Source organism: Poecilia reticulata, chromosome 20 (assembly GCF_904066995.2).
Source record: "Poecilia reticulata chromosome 20, P_reticulata-male-v2, whole genome shotgun sequence".
Classification (NCBI taxonomy): Eukaryota; Metazoa; Chordata; class Actinopteri; order Cyprinodontiformes; family Poeciliidae; genus Poecilia; species Poecilia reticulata.
Genome location: NC_088849.1, coordinates 9,925,068 through 9,942,624, shown reverse-complemented (window position 1 = coordinate 9,942,624; position 17,557 = coordinate 9,925,068). Strand labels below are relative to the sequence as shown.

The following is a 17,557-nucleotide window of genomic DNA, read 5'->3' as shown; positions in this document are numbered from 1 at the left end:
AAGCGTACAAAATATAATTTGAATCTGTTTGCAATGATGCAAGAAAGCATTTGGTCATATATTTACAGAATTGTACATGATTGAATTTTATTTAATTTACCATACAAATCTATTTCTGGAAAACATTTAGTCCTGTTTGTCTTGTAATGTGCCTTGAAATGACATGCGTTATGAATTGGGACTTTATAGAGGGAATTTAATTGAAAGCAGCCAATTAGTGGGTTATGTATTTATATATTTGCTGAGAGCATTATGCATTTATTTATTTATTTTTGTCTTTTGTTAAATATAACGACAAAGAAACAAATTGAGGAAAAATTCTTTGAGGTAAACTGGGGATCACATCCTGGAAAAGTTTTGAGTTTTCTCAAAACCAGTGAAATGGATGCTGCTGGCCTGACAACATTCGGTATCATTGTAATAAACAGATGTGTAGAAAACAAACGAAAATGTTGAATGTGGTTTTACCAACATCACTTTGGCGCATACCAAGGACTTCTCTTAAAAACGTTGAAATGACTGTTATTTTTCCATCAATTCTATTCTTATTTAATATGCCTGGTCCTGAACGCACCACTATTGTTTACTTTCAAACCGAGTTCCTTCCTGAGAGCTGATTGGTCGGTACGGATCCTGACGCGGGAAAGTGTCAGCACGAAATAACACGTCGCTCCTGAAAGTTGTCCTGTGGAGGTGAAATTGACCAACTTCGGGGATTGTTTTTTTTTGTTGTTGAAAAGTGATCGTCTTACAACATGTTTTACTACCCAAATGTTCTCCAACGCCATACTGGATGTTTTTCCACAATTTGGTAAGTTCAACAACGCCGAGTTATTTCATATTAGCTTGTGATGGAAAAATAAAGGGAACTAACAGCAGATAACCAATAATTTCCTCAACGAAATGCATATAGCTTCTGAGCTAGCTAATCATATTTTAGATGAATCCAAAATATTATATTTTAGATGAACATTATATTTAGGTTATATTGTGTAGTTTTTGCTATTCAGGCTAGCAGCCACTGGAGGTATCCGGGTCACTCGCAGGGAGTTCCTCAGGGTCAACGTAAAGCGGACATGGTAAGAGTGAAATTAGTATTTGTTGCTCTAGCTTCAGACTATTAACTATTGGTTTTATATTAGTTATATTTTTTTGTAATGAAACATAAAAACAAGAATAACGTAAAAACATCTCATTTTAAAAGCAAAAAAAAAAAGCTTCATATTTGAGCAAAAATATCGTGGAATAGAACATAATCTGAAAAGTGCGGCATGTCTTTCTTGGTATGTCTTCACCAGCTTAGCAAATCCAGAAACTGACCACGTTGTCCATTCCTCTCTGCAAAAACTCATTCAGAATGGTTCGATTCTGGTCCGAATGAAATGTCTTACTTCTTCTTCTTGTGATGTGCTTTGATTGAACTAATTCCACTGTTGCTCAGACATGGATGTGTTGCGTTGTCCTGCCGGAAGGTGAACCTTCGTCAGTCTCAAGTCTTTTGCAGCCTCCAAGAGGTTTTCCATATTTAGCTCCATCCATCTTCCTGTCAGCTCTGCCCAGCTTCGCCCACCCCAGCTGAAGGAAAGTCATTACGACAGCATAATGCCGGCACCACAACATATCGCAGTCAGGATTTTGTCTTCGGGATGACGTGCGTCGTTAGTTTGTCTTCACTGGTAGCGTTTTTTTGCTTGTAGATCGTTTCATCTGACCTTCCTCTAAAATGTCTATGTTTCTTGCGGCTATTTTCCCACGACTTAAACTTCTTGTCAACATATTCACCAGTTCACCTTTACTGATACTTTGTGTTGGTCTACGATGTAAAATCCCAGTAAAATATATTGAAGAGAGTATTGTACCGTTTTGGAGGTGGATGTACTTTTTGTATATCTGACTACTTTTTGTTCATCCCTCGCAGCAACGATATCTTGGACTATGTGACGGGACAAGTTCCTGCTCTGGAGCCCAACCAGTCCAGGCCTCGCTTCTCCCTCTACCTGTCGTCTCAGCTGCAGTACGGCGTGGTCGTCATCTACCACAAGCAGTGCGCCTTTTTGCTCGGTGAGATTTAAAAAAAAAAAAAAAGGATTCCAGCACATTTTGGCGCCGGCGCTTCGCACGTTTTCTGCCAAAAGCATCTTTTGCCGTTAGTCACAGGAATGCTCAGGAAACACAAACAGCCCTGCCGTCACACATCTCGCCTCCTGACTCACCCTGATATAGCAGGATGCGCAAACCAATATGGTGCTGATGAGAGCAGGATCGGTCTCGATTTACCGACACCGATCCCACATCCAAGAAACATGCAACCCACGCTGCTCTCTCAGTTCGATCGAAGCTGTGAAAGACCAGCATCATCCGAAGGCTTTGTAGTATGGGTCGCTGTGTTTGTGGGAGTCGTTGCGTCTGCCCCGCCCTGACCGTATTGTTATTTGACTGAGTTATTTTGTTTTCTTTTCTTCTGTACACTTTGTGATCGTCATTAAAACCATCGTTTTGCACTTCCAACCCTGGTCTGACCGCGCCTGAATCTTCACCATTAAAACCACCACTTCACAGCTGTTTCAAGCTGTGCACGTGAGAAAACTTGTAACCTCTTTGTGTGTTTTTCTTCTTTTTTTTTTTTTTCCTTTCAGAGGAGGTCCAACAGACTATCGACCGCTGGCTCCGCTTTAAAAGACGCGTCCAGATCGACCTGGCTGAATCCGACAGGTGAACATCCTCACAGCGAGCCGTGAGAAGAGACTCAGGGTGTTTGTGCGACCTTAAAACGTCTCAAATTCATCAATATAAAATTAAGGCCTTATATTGTCTTAAATTAATTATAAAAAAGATGTAAGTGCCTCATACATTAATCACAGGTAGGCCTGTCGCGATAAACGATAAATCAATTAATCGCACGATAAATGAAACCTATCGAGCTCATTTTAATTATCGGCTTTATCGTCTCTTCCTGCCGTTTTTTTTTCCTTTCTCTTGATGACACTGAATGAAAAAGGCTCACCTCCGGTGCTTTCCACTGACCCTCATTTCCTTAGTGTAATGTCCAGCGCACACTACACGAGTTGTCGGCCCATTTTCAAAACCTGAGAGACACATTACCCGACAGAAATCTAGGCATAACGGTTCGATCGGGTTCGATCGTGCTGTGTGGTGTCCAGCCACATGGGCACAAAATAATGGCTACAAGTCCAGTTAACTAATTTTAAAACCAGGCATCAATCAATGCTTTACTACCATCTACCTGTGATGCATGTGGTTAGAGTCAGCATAAAGTCCTGACTCAATAAAAATCATTATAACCTATTTATGACACGTTAACGAAGAACAGCTGAAAACTTACCGGGTTTATCAACTGCGGTAACAATTTGGCTCCAACTTCTTCCTTTGTCATTTCTATATTCTTTGCACGACATGATGTATAAATATTAATGTTGTTTCCGCATATCATTTCCAATGTCCCAAGTGGAAATATATGAGAAAAAAAACTAGAGCGTGAAAGAGAAGCCAATTCAGATAGAGCAATGAAAGACCTGGAGGAAATTGACAAACCGAGAGAAGATCGAGACGATATCTATGAACCAATGACAAAAGAGTTCATATTTCTGCAAAACACCAAAGTCAATTTGCAGGTAGGGTTGGACCAGGTGAAACGTTCATACGAAGAACTCGTTCAGAAGTATGAAACAGATGTTTCTGATCTTAAAGCCCAAGTGGAAATATATGAGAAAGAGCTAGAGCGTGAAAGAGAAGCCAGCTCAGATAGAGCAAAGAAAGACCTGGAGCAAATTGACAAACTGAGAGAAGATCGAGACGATATCTATGAAACAATGACAAAAGAGTTCACGTTTCTGCAAAGCAGCAAAAACAATTTGCAGGTGGAGTTTGACCAGGCGAAACGTTCAAATGAAGAACTCGATCAGAAGTACGAAAGAGATGTTTCTGGTCTTAAAGCCCAAGTGGAAATATATGAGAAAGAGCTAGAGCGTGAAAGAGAAGCCAGCTCAGATAGAGCAAAGAAAGACATGGAGCAAAATCAACAAACTGATAGAAGATCGAGACGATATCTATGAATCGATGAAAAAAAGAGTTCACGTTTCTGCAAAGCAGCAAAAACAATTTGCAAGTGGAGTTTGACCAGGTGAAACGTTCATATGAAGAACTCGATCAGAAGTACGAAAGAGATGTTTCTGGTCTTAAAGACCAAGTGGAAACATTTGAGAAAGAGCAAGAGGGTGAAAGAGAAGCCAGCTCAGATAGAGCAAAGAAAGACCTGGAGCAAATCAACAAACTGAGAAAAGAGCAAGACTTTATCTATGAATCAATGACAAAAGAGTTCACGTTTCTGCAAACCAGTGAAAACAATTTACAGGCGGAATTGGACCAGGTGAAACGTTCATATGAAGAACTCGATCAGAAGTACGAAAGATGTTTCTGGTCTTAAAGACCAAGTGAAAACATTTGAGAAAGAGCAAGAGGGTGAAAGAGAAGCCAGCTCAGATAGAGCAAAGAAAGACCTGGAGCAAATCGACAAACTGAGAAAAGATCGAGACGATATCTATGAATCAATGACAAAAGAGTTCACGTTTCTGCAAAGCAGCAAAAACAGTTTGCAGGTGGAGTTGGACAAGGTCAAACGTTCATATGAAGAACTCGATCAGAAGTATGAAAGAGATGTTTCTGGTCTTAAAGAGAACCAACCGGACCTCCTCAGAAGTCCGGTTGGCTTCTGAGGAGGATTTCTCAGAAGAAATGATAGACTTCGCTGGAGGATCCATCCCAGAGAATTTGGAGAACATGCAGGATGGTAAAAGAAATAAACCAAAGCTTTCGATTTGGAAAAGAATGCAAAACTTTATGCGTTTGAAGAAATTGAAAAAAGAAAGAAAAGAGTGAACTAAAATCAAGAACATCTTGCTCTAGCCATCCTGCCATGCGACACTCCGTCATGAGGAGATTTAGAAAGGCCAGTTTTTTCCCTCCCATTTACCAACTAGAACAGTGTTTCTCAACCCTGGTCCTCACCGCCCCGCTGCTCTGCATGTTTTAGATGTGCCTCTATTCCAGAACAGCTGGTTCAAATGATTGGATTGCCATCAAGTACTGCAGAAGCCTGTTAATCGCCCAGATATACAATTCAGGTGTGTGACAGAAGGGAAATACTTAAAACATGATTCCCTCCTAACCCAATTCAAAAAAAAAAAATTCAAACTTTAAGATGAATTTGAAATAGAAAAAAATGTGAGCAGCACAGAGATGCAGTGGCTAGCACTGCAGCTGCACAGAGAGGATGTGTCACATCTTTGCTGTGTGGAGTTTGCATGTTCTCCCCGTCCCTGCGTGGGTTTTCTCCAGGAGCTCTGGTTTCCCCCCACAACCCCTAAAACATGTAGGTTAGGTCAATTGGTCAATGTAAATTGCCCCCAAAAAGAGTTTAAGAACCTGCAAGAATTGGTTTAAAAAAGTCACCTAAGAGTCATGTGGCATCAGCACTACATCTAAGACTGTTCCTCACCCACCCGTGGCTGCTTCCTCTACATCAGCCCTGTTTCAGTGGTAGGTGGCGCAGAGCCTCAACAACACATAGCTCAATATTTATAGCAACCTATTCATTTAAGAATTACCATTCTTCTTGTAATTGTAATGATTTCTGTTTATTTTCTCACGGTTCTTGTAGTTTTATGGTTTGTCCTTTATTTTACCTTCTCTACTCACTTTTTATGTTGCACTTGCACATAAAAAGTGAGTAACACTTTTTATGTGCATAACAAATGAAATGTAGCTCATTGTGCTGCGTTTAAATCTGGAATTTACAAAAAGGTTGACAAAAAGATCATGCAGTGGCTTTTTTGTTTATTTCAGTGGGGCTGTGGATAGAGTGGTCGTCGTCTTGTGATTAGAAGTTTGTAAGTTCGAGTTCAGCTTCCTCCTGCCACATGTCCAGGCCCCCCTGGACAAGGCCCTTAGCCCCTAGTTGCCTACCGACCTGCTTATCGGTGTAAATGTGTGTGTGGGTGAATGTGACTGTAGTGTGAAGTGAAGTGCTTTGAGTGGTCAAAATGATTAGCAAGGCACTACATAAATTATCATTTATTTTCTTTGATAAATCTTGTGTTTGTTTGTTTTTTTTATACCAAACATAAAAAAGCTGATTTAAAAAGTTTTTACGTCTTCAGGGTCCCGGGTGTTAAATTAAGATTAGAATTACATCTGTACATAATATTAGCTGATAATTGTAATCATAGTTTAATACTCCGGACCCTGAAGAAGTAAAAACTTGTTCTATCTGGTTCGTTTGTTATATAAAAAAACTGATTTTATCAAAAATGAAAGGAACCGTGTGATCTTTCTGTTAGTCTTTATTGAGAAAAAAATATTCAAGATAGCATAACAAATTTAACCAAAAAAAAGTGCAATTTAACGTGAAAAAACTGAGTAGAAAAGGTAAAAAAGAAGAGCAATCTGTAAAACTTAATAAGTAGGTTTTTTGTTTTTTCAAGTAAACTGATTTAGTTTATCAGTTCCAGTGTTATGTGTTCTTTTGAAAATAAAGTGTATCTATCTATGGCAGGAAATCACATGCATTATTAGTCATTTCCATTAAATCAGTGTCAAAAGGTCTTGAAACAATATTATTGTTTATCACAATAATTTTTTAGACAATTGTCCAACAAAATTTGTTATCGTGACTGGCCTAATCACAGGTCTTAAATTTTGTCTTGATGGACTACTTTGTCTTGTACATTGTAAGTAATTTATTTTTCTTATGGGACTTTTCTGTAAAGCAAACGTTCCGAGTCGCATCACACATTTTCATTGCTAACTAGCTGCTAACATACCCTTGTTAGCTAGCACTTCTGTTCAAAAAAAAGCTTGGCACCATTACTGTAGAAAGTATCCCATTTTCTTTTGTACATTTCTGTTGTGATACAGGCCTTAAATTTCACTCATAATGGTCTTAAAACGTCTTGATTTTTAGTTGGTGAAGCTCGGCTGTCAGAGGACGTGAAGAGCAGGCTGTAGAAATGAGAATATGTTTGCTTTACTGACGTGTTGATGGATGAACTGAGCTCCTCATGCAGGGCGCTTCATTAATATTTCATAAGCCACGATATGGAACTGAGGCGGCGTGAGATCCTTTCATGTCGTAGCTCGTCCTTTTTTTTTTTTTATTATTATTCCCCATTGTTCTGCAAGTAAATCTAGCACCACAGGTGCGTTAGCGTCTCGTGGATCCGAAGTTAAAAGTGGCTCCTCTCCGTCTCGTCCTCCGGCAGGATGGCTCTGGATGTTCCCGACGGCCTCAACATGATGGAGGAGGCCGAGGGAGCTCTGGACCCCTTCTTTGGTCTGATGGCGTCCCACCAGCTGCCCAGCCCCTACAAAATAGTCCTGGTACGGTCAGCGCACACACACACACACACACACACACCGCCGGCGCTTCGTGTTGTTGTTGTGGCTTCTGTTGGCTCTGCCTGCAGCGCGGCACATAAAACAGACGGACATCTGCCAGCACAGTGAGCTGCTCCTCATGTCAAATATTTGGTGTGTAAATATTGGCAGGTTTGGACGGAGGTGGCAGCGTCGTGTCAGGAGCAGCGTTGGTTATATTTGCAGAGCCTTCTGAATTCACGCCCTTGAACTTTAACACTATTTTTTTTTTTTTCACTCCATGAACCTCAAACTTTTACATATTTTACGTTCTTGGGACGTAATGCTTAACGATTATAAGATAGTTGGGAGGTGAGAGGATAAGGAAGCTTGGTTTTTAAAAATCTATAAAGTGTGGCGTTCATCTGTATTCACCCCTCTTTACTTTGATACACTTAAATAAAATCAAAGTGAGGTCTTGTCAGTAAGTAGAACCCACTGGCGTGTATTTTAGGTCTGAAATGATTAACCAGATTAATCGATTATTGAAATACTTATCCACTAATAGTAGTTGGTTTATCGTTAATACAGACTCAAAAAAAAAAGAATATATTCAGAGCACTAACTTAGTCCAAACTGATTTAAGATAAAATAAAAAATCTCTGTCTGTAAATATTTGTTTTAACCAAAACTCCACAAGTCACCTGGTTCAAACTCACTAAAAGAATGCAATGTTGTTGCATTTTAGGCAATAAAATATTTATTTTCTTATTTAAAAAAAAAAAATGAATCATGTGTTTATTTTTATGAAGGTATTTTGTTCTATTGAGTGGAAAAAATACCAGAATCTTGAAATGGAAATGCAGAAACCCTTAGTTACTGTTTTTAAGTCCAAATATGAAGCTGAAATGCAGACAGTTAGATCATCCATCCATCCATTTTCTTACACCCTTGCCCCTCAGTGGGGTCGGGAGGGGTGGTGGTGCCTATCTCCAGCTAACGTTCCGGGCGAGAGGCGGGGTCACCCTGGACAGGTCGCCAGTCTGTCACAGGGCAACACAGAGACAAACAACCATGCACACACACACTCACACCTAGGGGCAATTTGGAGAAGCCAATTAACCTGACAGTCATGTTTTTGGACTGTGGGAGGAAACCGGAGTACCCGGAGAAAACCCACGAACATGCAAACTCTATGCAGAAAGACCGGGACCGGGAATCGAACCCAGAACCTTCTTGCTGCAAGGCAACAGCTCTACCAACTGCGCCACTGTGCAGCCGTACAGTTAGATCAACATCTTTATAAAGTTAATACATTAAAAGTAATAGAATATTCTTACTTTGTTTCCTTGTCATGTCTCTGCACTGTTATTCCATGTCACAGTGGCGTTTATCTCCTGAGCCATCGTTTTATTGAACCAGAAAGTGCTTAGTAAAGCAAATCACTTCTCTTAAGGTGTAAATCCAGACGTCCGGTTCTGGTTTCCTGACTTGTTTTGACCCAGACAGTTGTGTTCAGAGCAAATGATGGTGAATGATTGGATAATTATTACAGCCACGATTTTAGTTTCCAATATTAAAACCCAGAATTGTTAGATATTAGTCATTAGAGGGTGAGCTTCTTCACGACGCCCAGAAAATTTTTTCCTCTCCCCCCTTTTTAACACTAACCTTATGTTTAAAATGGCCGCAAACACACAGCTTTTCCACACAGCTCCAAAGCAAACAGATTTTCATTTGTCACACAGTTTGTTTTTGTTACTTGTAGACAGAGTTTGCGATTGAGGATTTGGTTTCGCAGCACTCTGCGGTGTCCAGCCCCACCAACGAACCAGACAACAACGGTGAGTTTTTATTGAGCTATATTTTGCTAATTTAAAAAATGAAAAAAAAGTTTCCCATAACTCTGTTGCCGTTGATAGATTAGAAACAGGAAGTCACAAAGATGTCAGTATCTTCATTAGAGACCAGCGTCTGAGGGATAGTTAGCACATTTAGCAGGAAAAAGCAAAGCTACATCAATCCTAAAGATACAACTGCTTTTGCCTTTGTTTCCTGATGTATGGAAATAAAAATGACTTCCTGATTCTCTTGTGTATAAATATGATCAGTAAAGAAGAGAAGGGAAGTAAAAAAACATCTTCAAACTCACTTTTTGGTGAACTAAAGGTTGAATTAGTGAAGTTCTGCTTAGTCTTCATCAGAGGTTTTTGTGTCGTTTCCTTCAGTCGTTCTTGGTGCAGCGCCACCTCAGGCGAGGGGGTGGAACAGCTTTTTCAAAGGTTTTTGTTTGTCTGACAGCGCAGCATGAAAGCAAACCGCCCTAGCTGAAAATGTAGCAAATGTTGCAATTTTAGTCCAAAATAGAACCGGGTCTACCGGACTATCAGGTGTAAAAACATCCTAACATTGAGGTCCTGGCATCACAAAAAAAAATACTGAAATGCCAGAAAATAAAAATTTGATTGAGTCTCTCAACATTATAATGTTCTAAAATATGAGGAAATAAGTGCAGAAACGATTTAGTGCTGTCTTAATGGACAAAGTTTTTCCTTAAAGTAATAAAAGCTGAGATTTATTAAAAGGCACAATCATGTGGCATTTTTTTTCTTTGATTGAATGGTGGACTTTTCTATTGTTTTTTTGTTTTTTTTTTTAGTATGACATCAGGCTACTGCAACGGAAGACGATTTTAACTTGTAGCGCGCAGTGTACGCTTTCGTTAAGATACAATTTACATATTTTTTAAAAGTGGTAACATCTTCCTGTCTGACAGCTTTGCTTCGTCTCTCCCTGAAGCAGGTTTCATTTTGCCTCCGGCTGCCATCACACTAACGGAGAAGGAGCAGTTTGTCATCAACACTGCTGAGGTAAACTCTCTGTCAGGGTTCAGCTTCAGGAACAACCCCAGTCATCATTTTTAGAGACAGCACACGTCCCAATGAATTATCGAGCCGGGATGCGCACGCGCGCGTGTGTGCGTGTGTGTGTGTGTGAACGGAGTCTCTATTTACAGGGAGTCTGTTTATCCTTAAAAAGTCTGAAATTTACGTGTCTGAAATTAAGCCCTTTAAATGTCTTAAATAAATGTTATTATTATTATGGCCTTAAATCTTACATTTTGTGGCAGGACTAGTTGTTTTTTTTTTTGTCTCGAGGGACTTTTCTGTCAGGCAGACGTTTTCATTGCGCTCTGCGATTTGAAGTGATTGCAGCTACCGCTAATCAGCTGCTAATATTCCTTTGCTAGCTAGCTAGTCCTCTTTTTTGCTTATATGTATATTTATTTTTACAAAAATAAACATATATATTTATATTTGTAGATTTCTTGCTTAACATGTCTTAAATCTCATTCATAATAGTCTTTAAAAGTCTTAAATTTGAGTCAACAGAACCGGCAGGAACCGTGTTTTAGCGTCTTTGTCGCACGCACAGATGTTTGCTTTGCCATCCCCTCCGGCCTTAAAACACGGCTCCGCTCGGTCCAGAGCATAGCAATTCATTTTATGTGCATGTCATGCAGTGAAATTGTTGGCAAACTGTAAACTGTAACTAAACCTTATGGCGTGTTAGTCGACCTCTCTGCAGTGTTTTAATCGCAGGCAGATCCTTGTGCTTTGATTATCAGACTGCAGCGGTACCTCCGCACTGCCTCCTCATTCTGTCACTCACAGACAGATAATGTTCCTCCTCAAGCATCCTCGGCCGATGAAGTCCATTTTGCCCCGATGAGATCTGACTTAATTAAATCAGGCTGCACTCAAACAGACATGTTGTTCACGTTTCTGCTCGTCCGGCTCCCGCCTGCCTGTCCTAAAGCGTTATCTTCGCCCCACGGGCAACACAGCGTGATACATCTACCACTAGCTTTCCTCTGGTTGTAATGTTTCTCATAATTTCCTCACGTTTTTTTTTTTTTTTCGTCCTTGTGTAGTCATTGTCTTTGTTTTCCTCCGAGGCAGGATTTTAACGGCGCTGAGCTTCCTGAAGCCACAGCCAGAGACATTGAGTTGCTGATGGATCAGCCCGATCACTTCAGGAGAGGTGAGTCTCCGTCTCTCATCGCTCTTTTAGTCACAGAGCTTTAACGTGCTTCGCGGAAGCTGCTGCTGTTGAATTTGATTTCTTGGCGTTTCTGGTTTTGTGTCCCACTAATTAAAATAAATAAAAATTGGTAGATTTTAATCCACGTGAGGGGAGTCTACAAAAGGCCGGACTCAGAATAGCCTGACCTGCTTTTGGAACAGGTGTTGCCAAACAGAGAGACGCAACATGTTGCCTAGAAAATTGAGTCGACCCTCTGCTACGGCAGCTGGTGGGCCTTGTTCGTTGCGAACATTTTCACAATTTTTTTCCCCCCCCCTTATCTGTTCGTGTTTTTATTCTTCCTCACAGTTATAGTTATACTATTTTTATGTAGAAACATACAACATTTTCAGAACTGATCTTCTTTATCTTGGCTGAGAAAAAAAAATCTAGTTCAATTTTAAATTGTGGTTTATTGTTTAAAGCTTTGCTACCTGCATTGAGATGTTTATCGAGCTAAAATCTCCCATTAGCTTTCCTACAGGTTATGTTCTTTTTAATGCAATGCCAGACATTGAGTTTTCTTCCCCGCTTTCAGCTGGTTGGGGTAAAAAAGGCTACTGCACTTTTCCCTTACCTGCATACAAACTTGGCTGGAAATAAATTCATTCATAGTGGTCTTCAAAAATTCTTAAAAGTCTGCAGAAAGCCTGATGATGTTTTCCAAATCTTGTCCGAATCATTTCTGAAGTAACATAAATGTGCATTCTGCAGCAGGAGGTTGCAGTACTGTGATCCACCTAATGGTGGCAGCACCTACAAAAGCCTGATCTTACCTGTGTTTTTGTGTCGCCATCTTTTAAACATCGAGGAACATCCAGTTGCTATCAGAGTGCTCTTTCTGGAGCACGGTCATGAAAACTTAACTGTAAAATCTTAAACTCCAACCTGTATTTGTGTGTTTAATTTTCATGTTTTATCTCGTTCTTGTTGTAAATATGTGCTAAACAGAAGATGAGGAGACTAACGAGAGGACTGGGGACCAAGCCGTCTCATCCTTCGGCATCCAGTGAGCCTGGAAACTTTTAAAACTGAGCTATAAAAGGCTGGTCCGCACGAGACGTCGCCTGCTGATCACGTGTGCGTTCCTGCGTCCAGGCTGAAGGACACGATGCTCGGGACAGAGCAGGACGTCATGTGGCTGCTGGACGAGGAGACCGGGGAGCCTGTGGAGGTTCCTCTGGCAGCCGTGGCCTCTGAAATGACCCCTGAGCACGTAGCGATGCCACCGGAGAGCGAAGGGGACAGAGCTACAGAGAGCCTCTGCGACGAGGTCAGAGACACATGGACAGAATCTTGTTTTTTTGTTTTGTTTTGTTTTTTTTAAGGAAACAATTGACAGCATGTCGGAGCATGTCAACATGTACTGCTGTTCTGTAATGCCATTGGTTCTCTGAGCGTGTGGTTTACTCTGCCGCCAGGCGGTGGGCCGTCCTCTGAGGACACGCGGCGGGAGACGCAGGCGCCAGCTGGTCTTTGTGGACCCTGAGGTCCAGATCCCTGACAAAGAAATACAGCAGCAGATTGAAGATCCACTGATTGAAACTCTAAATATGGTACATAACATACACATCAATATTTTATTTACTCCACTAGCTCAATGTTTAAGAATATATTCTGGTACATAAAAAGAGCTTTGGGCATCTTTAAGGTTTATAAGCACTGATTTGCCTTGTTAATGTTTAATGTTTTAAGTTATGAATAAACTAGAGCTGCAACTAACGATAATTTTAGTAACTGATTATTCTGACGATTAATCCGATTAAAGAATTGGTACATGCTGCAGGTTTCTCACTTAACCACTTCAGCGTTTTTGATACATTACAAACACATTAAAGGATGCAAATAAGCAAATAATTCAATCCCCATCTTAAGAAAGTAAACATTTTATTACCTAAAATTCAGCAACATAGAAAGATAAATACAGAAAAGGGTTTTTATTTTCTTTAACTGAAAAATGTCTATATTTTTGTACAGTTTTGTGTTTAATATTGCTCTGAGTGTGTTGTTCCCAATGGCGACGATTAATCGATTACTGAATTAGCTGACGATTAATACGATTAATCTTTACGAGCTTAAAGAGACGATCATTCACTCATTTTTCACAAATCATCTGTTTTAATTTAAACTACCTTTATTTGGTGTAAAATCATTCAATCCAGATTTGACAGGTCTGATTATTGTACAATTTTAATTAGAGACCAAATTAAGTTGATCTGGATGCCTGAAAAATGCTGCAAAGTTTGCTACTCTGCCACAACAGGAGCCATGATTGTGACGTTTCATGATTTGTGGCACATAGAGATAATTAAACCCAACTAAGTAAATATTTTTCTTATTATCTAGAAGCCTTGAGTCTGTGAAAGTATTTGTAGGAACCAACACCAGCAGCTGCACGCATAAACAACAATCTCTCTTAGGAGATGTTGTTCACGCACTCATTGAATTTTCTGTCGCTGCTTGACTGTAATCAGAGTCCTGCTATCCAAGTGTGGATTTCACTGGAGTTTCACTTAATTAAACTGCAGCTTTCTGTTTCTTCCCTTTGCCTTGAAACCCTTCCGGAGTAGAGCTCATTGATTCCATTTCATCCTTCTTCTTCTTCTTCTTCTGCTGTTTAAATTCCTTTGAAGAGTCATGATTTACTTCCAACTCTCAAGCTAATAAAAGAAAAAAGAAGTCACACTCTGCAGCATTCGTCTCAGTACCATGTAGGTAACATATTATTCTTTCTGTCAGACGGAGGTGTTGCTGGACGTCCCCGCGCTGACCAAGAGGGCCTCTCCTGCTCAGCTCTTCAGCGCCCCCTGTGGATGTCAGTAACAAGAGGCGACCCTCGCTCCATTCAGAATAAATCAATAAATCTTGTTGCAGAATATGTTTTTAACTGGCAAACATGATACAGATTAAAAAAAAAAGTTTGATGGTTGTTGTTGGTGCTAAACCCAGTTTGGACAGGGCCAGTTTTTTTTTTTTTTCTCCCTTGATAGATTTTATCCTTTCATAAAAGTGGAACAGAATATCTCTTGGCCCATTTTCTGCACTGACGAGTCTCAATATCTGCTCTTAAAAAAGGCAGAACAAACGCCTGCGGCAGTAACAGGTGGAATAATTGATTTGAACGCGAGTAGATTCCCTGGATTCAGCCTAAATTCATTTGAACAACTAGGTTAGTGTTGAAGTGGCTGCAACACTAACCTAGCTCTTCATGCAAAGAACTAAAATCTTGCAGGTTGATTTAAAAAAAAAAAAAAACATGTTTTTTAATCTGGGAACAAATCAGAAAACTCAAAAAAAACTGAAAAATTCAAACTTGTAAAAATAGCTTTCTGTGACGTCATCTGCCAATCTACCTACTCTGGTAAAGAACACAGATTATCCTCTGACCCCACCCCACCTCCGCAGCTCTCGTCCACCCCGGCCTCCTGTCGCTATGGAAACAGCGGGCCTCCATCGCCGTCCAGAGCGAGAGCGGGGCGACGCGGAGAGCGGAAGAGGAGTCAGAGCAGGACATGGAGATCCTGCGGACGGAGAGGAAGCGGAGGCACTCGCGCATGAAGGAGGTCGGTCGAGTATTTTTAGAGGAGAGCTCGGCACGGTCGCCACGAGTGACAGAAAGCGCTCCCGTCAAACGCCGCTCTGGTTCTCAAGAGTCCTCGCTGGAGTTCGTAGAACTGCTGCGGGGTTATTTTTGAGTTTTTAGCTCAGTTCGGTTGGCGAGACGAACCAGATCACAGAGCGTTCCATCTGATAAATCTGTGCCTCTTTCCTCGCAGATGAGCAGCCAATCAGGACTTCAAACCACTGAGGGCTCATGTGAGTCTTCTCTCCCAAACACTCGCTCCCCATTCAGGATTTGGCAGCACAATAAAGAGATCACCATTATTCACTTATGCTCGTAAACAGCTGCGTTAGATGCGATGCTGGAGATGCCCGATGAAGATAAGTTTGGAAGTGATGTAATGACTCCTGTCAGCAGATGGTGGGTTGCTGATGAACGGAGACGGCTAGATGAACAGAAAACATGTCATTGACTGCGTGTGTGTGTGTGTGTGTGTCTCTTTAGGTCTCCACATGAGGACGCCCAGCCACCAATGGAGCCGATAGCTGAGGAAAACATGGAGATGCCCGAGGCTCAGACCGACGCACACTACATGCTGAGGTTCGCCAATAAGCATGTTGCGCATTGTCGCGATAACCGATATTACTATTGTTTTCAGACCATTTTCAATAATATAATGGTGATATGTGCTGCATAGCATGTCTGTCTAGAAGTCATTGCTGTGAATAAAAAAAAAAGTATTCTGGTAAAGGCTCTGGACCCCTATACTTATATTATCTCAAGGAAGGTGATATTGTTTTGAGACCATTTTCAAGTAATGTAGACATATTTTAATTGGATTTTACTTGATAGAGCAACACAACATAATGCTTTTTTAAAATTTTGATTTCAATTCTGAATCTTTAGAGTATGTGTTGCCACTAGAGCTATGGGATATTGCATATTTTGGTATCGATCCAACACCAAATAAATATAATAAAAAATAAATATTGCCACTATTGATACTGATGTCAATACTTTCTATTTAACATATGTTTTTTCTTGATTTTTCCTTTGAATTGTTTTGTTCAAGCCTTTCAAACATAATTTGGACAAAGTTTACAAGTATCTAACATTAATTTTGTTTCTGTGCATTCTTCTAAACAAAGTGCAAAAAAAAATTATCTTCCAAGACCAAATCAAAACAAAATCATTTTTTGAGGCAGAGTTGAGAAACTACAGTACAAAAACAAAATAACATCTCAAAAAGAAATCGGAAACTAAAGTATCAATCTTCCCAGGCGCTTTCATCAGTCATTTTATCTCCGTATTTATTTCCACAGCTGGATCGCCTCCATCCAGCAGAGATTTGGTGAAGTCGCCTTTGACTCTCTGCTGCCCCCAAAGGCCGACCGCTGTACTGCAGCTCGCACTCTGAACAAACTGCTGGGTGAGGAAATCTGCTGCTTTTCCTCAAATATTCAAGAGTTTCTACCTGAGAAATGGTTCCGATCTGTAAGCTGTGATGAGTGAAGTTAACCCGTCGTCATTTGTGTGTGCAGAGCTGCTGTCAGACGGACGGGTGACGGTCTGTCAGACCGAGCCCTACAGCAGCATCGCCATAGCGCCAGCAGCACTCAAGATGCCGATCTGAACACACCTCAGTGCTCACTGATGGTTTATAGTAGAATGAATTAATTCTTCTATAAATTAAAAATTTTTATGTAAATGATAAGCAACCATTTGTTTCAGCAGTTTGCAGTTTTTAAGCAGTTTTTTTTTACTATTAAAGCCAATTTTAAAGACATTTTAATCTTTTAAATATTTATGGTATTTATATGTTTTAATAATTATTTTTAAAAAACATGTTGATAGTGTTTACACGTTGAGTTTTATTCAAGCTTTTTTCTATTTTAGACCATTAAATGTTACAAAGAGCAACTTTGATTGTGTTGTTTGTTCAACTAATTTAAAACTGAATAAAATTCTATTGACTTTCTCTAAATACAAACTCTAAAGTTGCCTCTTTGTTAAGTGGATATGTTTTCTTTTAAGAGTAACTATTCTTATGCAGCAATATTGCTGCAAAGATTGGGGAGGGTTTTTTTCAGTCATTTCTTTATTTCAACGTCAAAAAACACTGATCGAAAGTCATTGGGTAGAAGCACAATAATTAACAATGGTGGAAATAATATGACATCACGCCTGAACGAAGTGTTTGCATGTTAAATAAACTGGGCAGCAACACTATTTGTGTGGCACCTCGGTGTGGCTGAAGCCTGAGCTGAGGTCGGAGAGCAGAAATCCTCACTTACATCATCTCTCTGGAATGACGAAGCGTTTGAATAGTTTTGTTAACAGCAGGCCGCAGTTCTCCCTCCCAACTTTTGCAGCATGTTCCGATGCAGAAACGCAGGCACCACATGGCTTTTGTTTTGTAAATGTGAGATTACTGGCTTGTGGAAAAGCCACAAATGAAGATGCGAGCGCGACTTATTGCGGTTTTGCTAACGGATGCAATTAAAACCCATTTTGTCCCTATTCTCAAGAATCACTGTA

The 17,557-nt window shown here is 40.3% G+C and overlaps 1 protein-coding gene across 5 annotated transcripts; it reads left to right on the top strand.

Annotated features, from left to right (window-relative positions):
• The first annotated feature begins 72 nt into the window (after positions 1–72).
• Positions 73–16,939, top strand: rec8b (REC8 meiotic recombination protein b). Of its 5 annotated transcripts, none has more exons than XM_017301984.2 (18): positions 130–811; positions 997–1,079; positions 1,919–2,061; positions 2,637–2,712; positions 7,278–7,395; positions 9,140–9,215; positions 10,171–10,241; positions 11,334–11,415; positions 12,409–12,466; positions 12,556–12,730; positions 12,879–13,013; positions 14,197–14,272; positions 14,863–15,020; positions 15,234–15,273; positions 15,364–15,439; positions 15,524–15,619; positions 16,342–16,448; positions 16,561–16,939. In XM_017301984.2, exons 1-18 carry the CDS (start codon positions 794–796, stop codon positions 16,650–16,652), a joined length of 1,680 nt encoding a protein of 559 aa, XP_017157473.1. In that variant the 5' UTR covers positions 130–793; the 3' UTR covers positions 16,653–16,939. The 5 variants fall into 5 exon arrangements, 3 of the variants coding, with proteins under 3 accessions (XP_017157473.1, XP_008436902.1, XP_081457561.1); XM_008438680.3 differs by having other exon boundaries at positions 190–811; positions 1,011–1,079; XM_081601435.1 differs by having other exon boundaries at positions 191–811; positions 1,011–1,079; positions 10,174–10,241.
• The last annotated feature ends 618 nt before the right edge of the window (positions 16,940–17,557 follow it).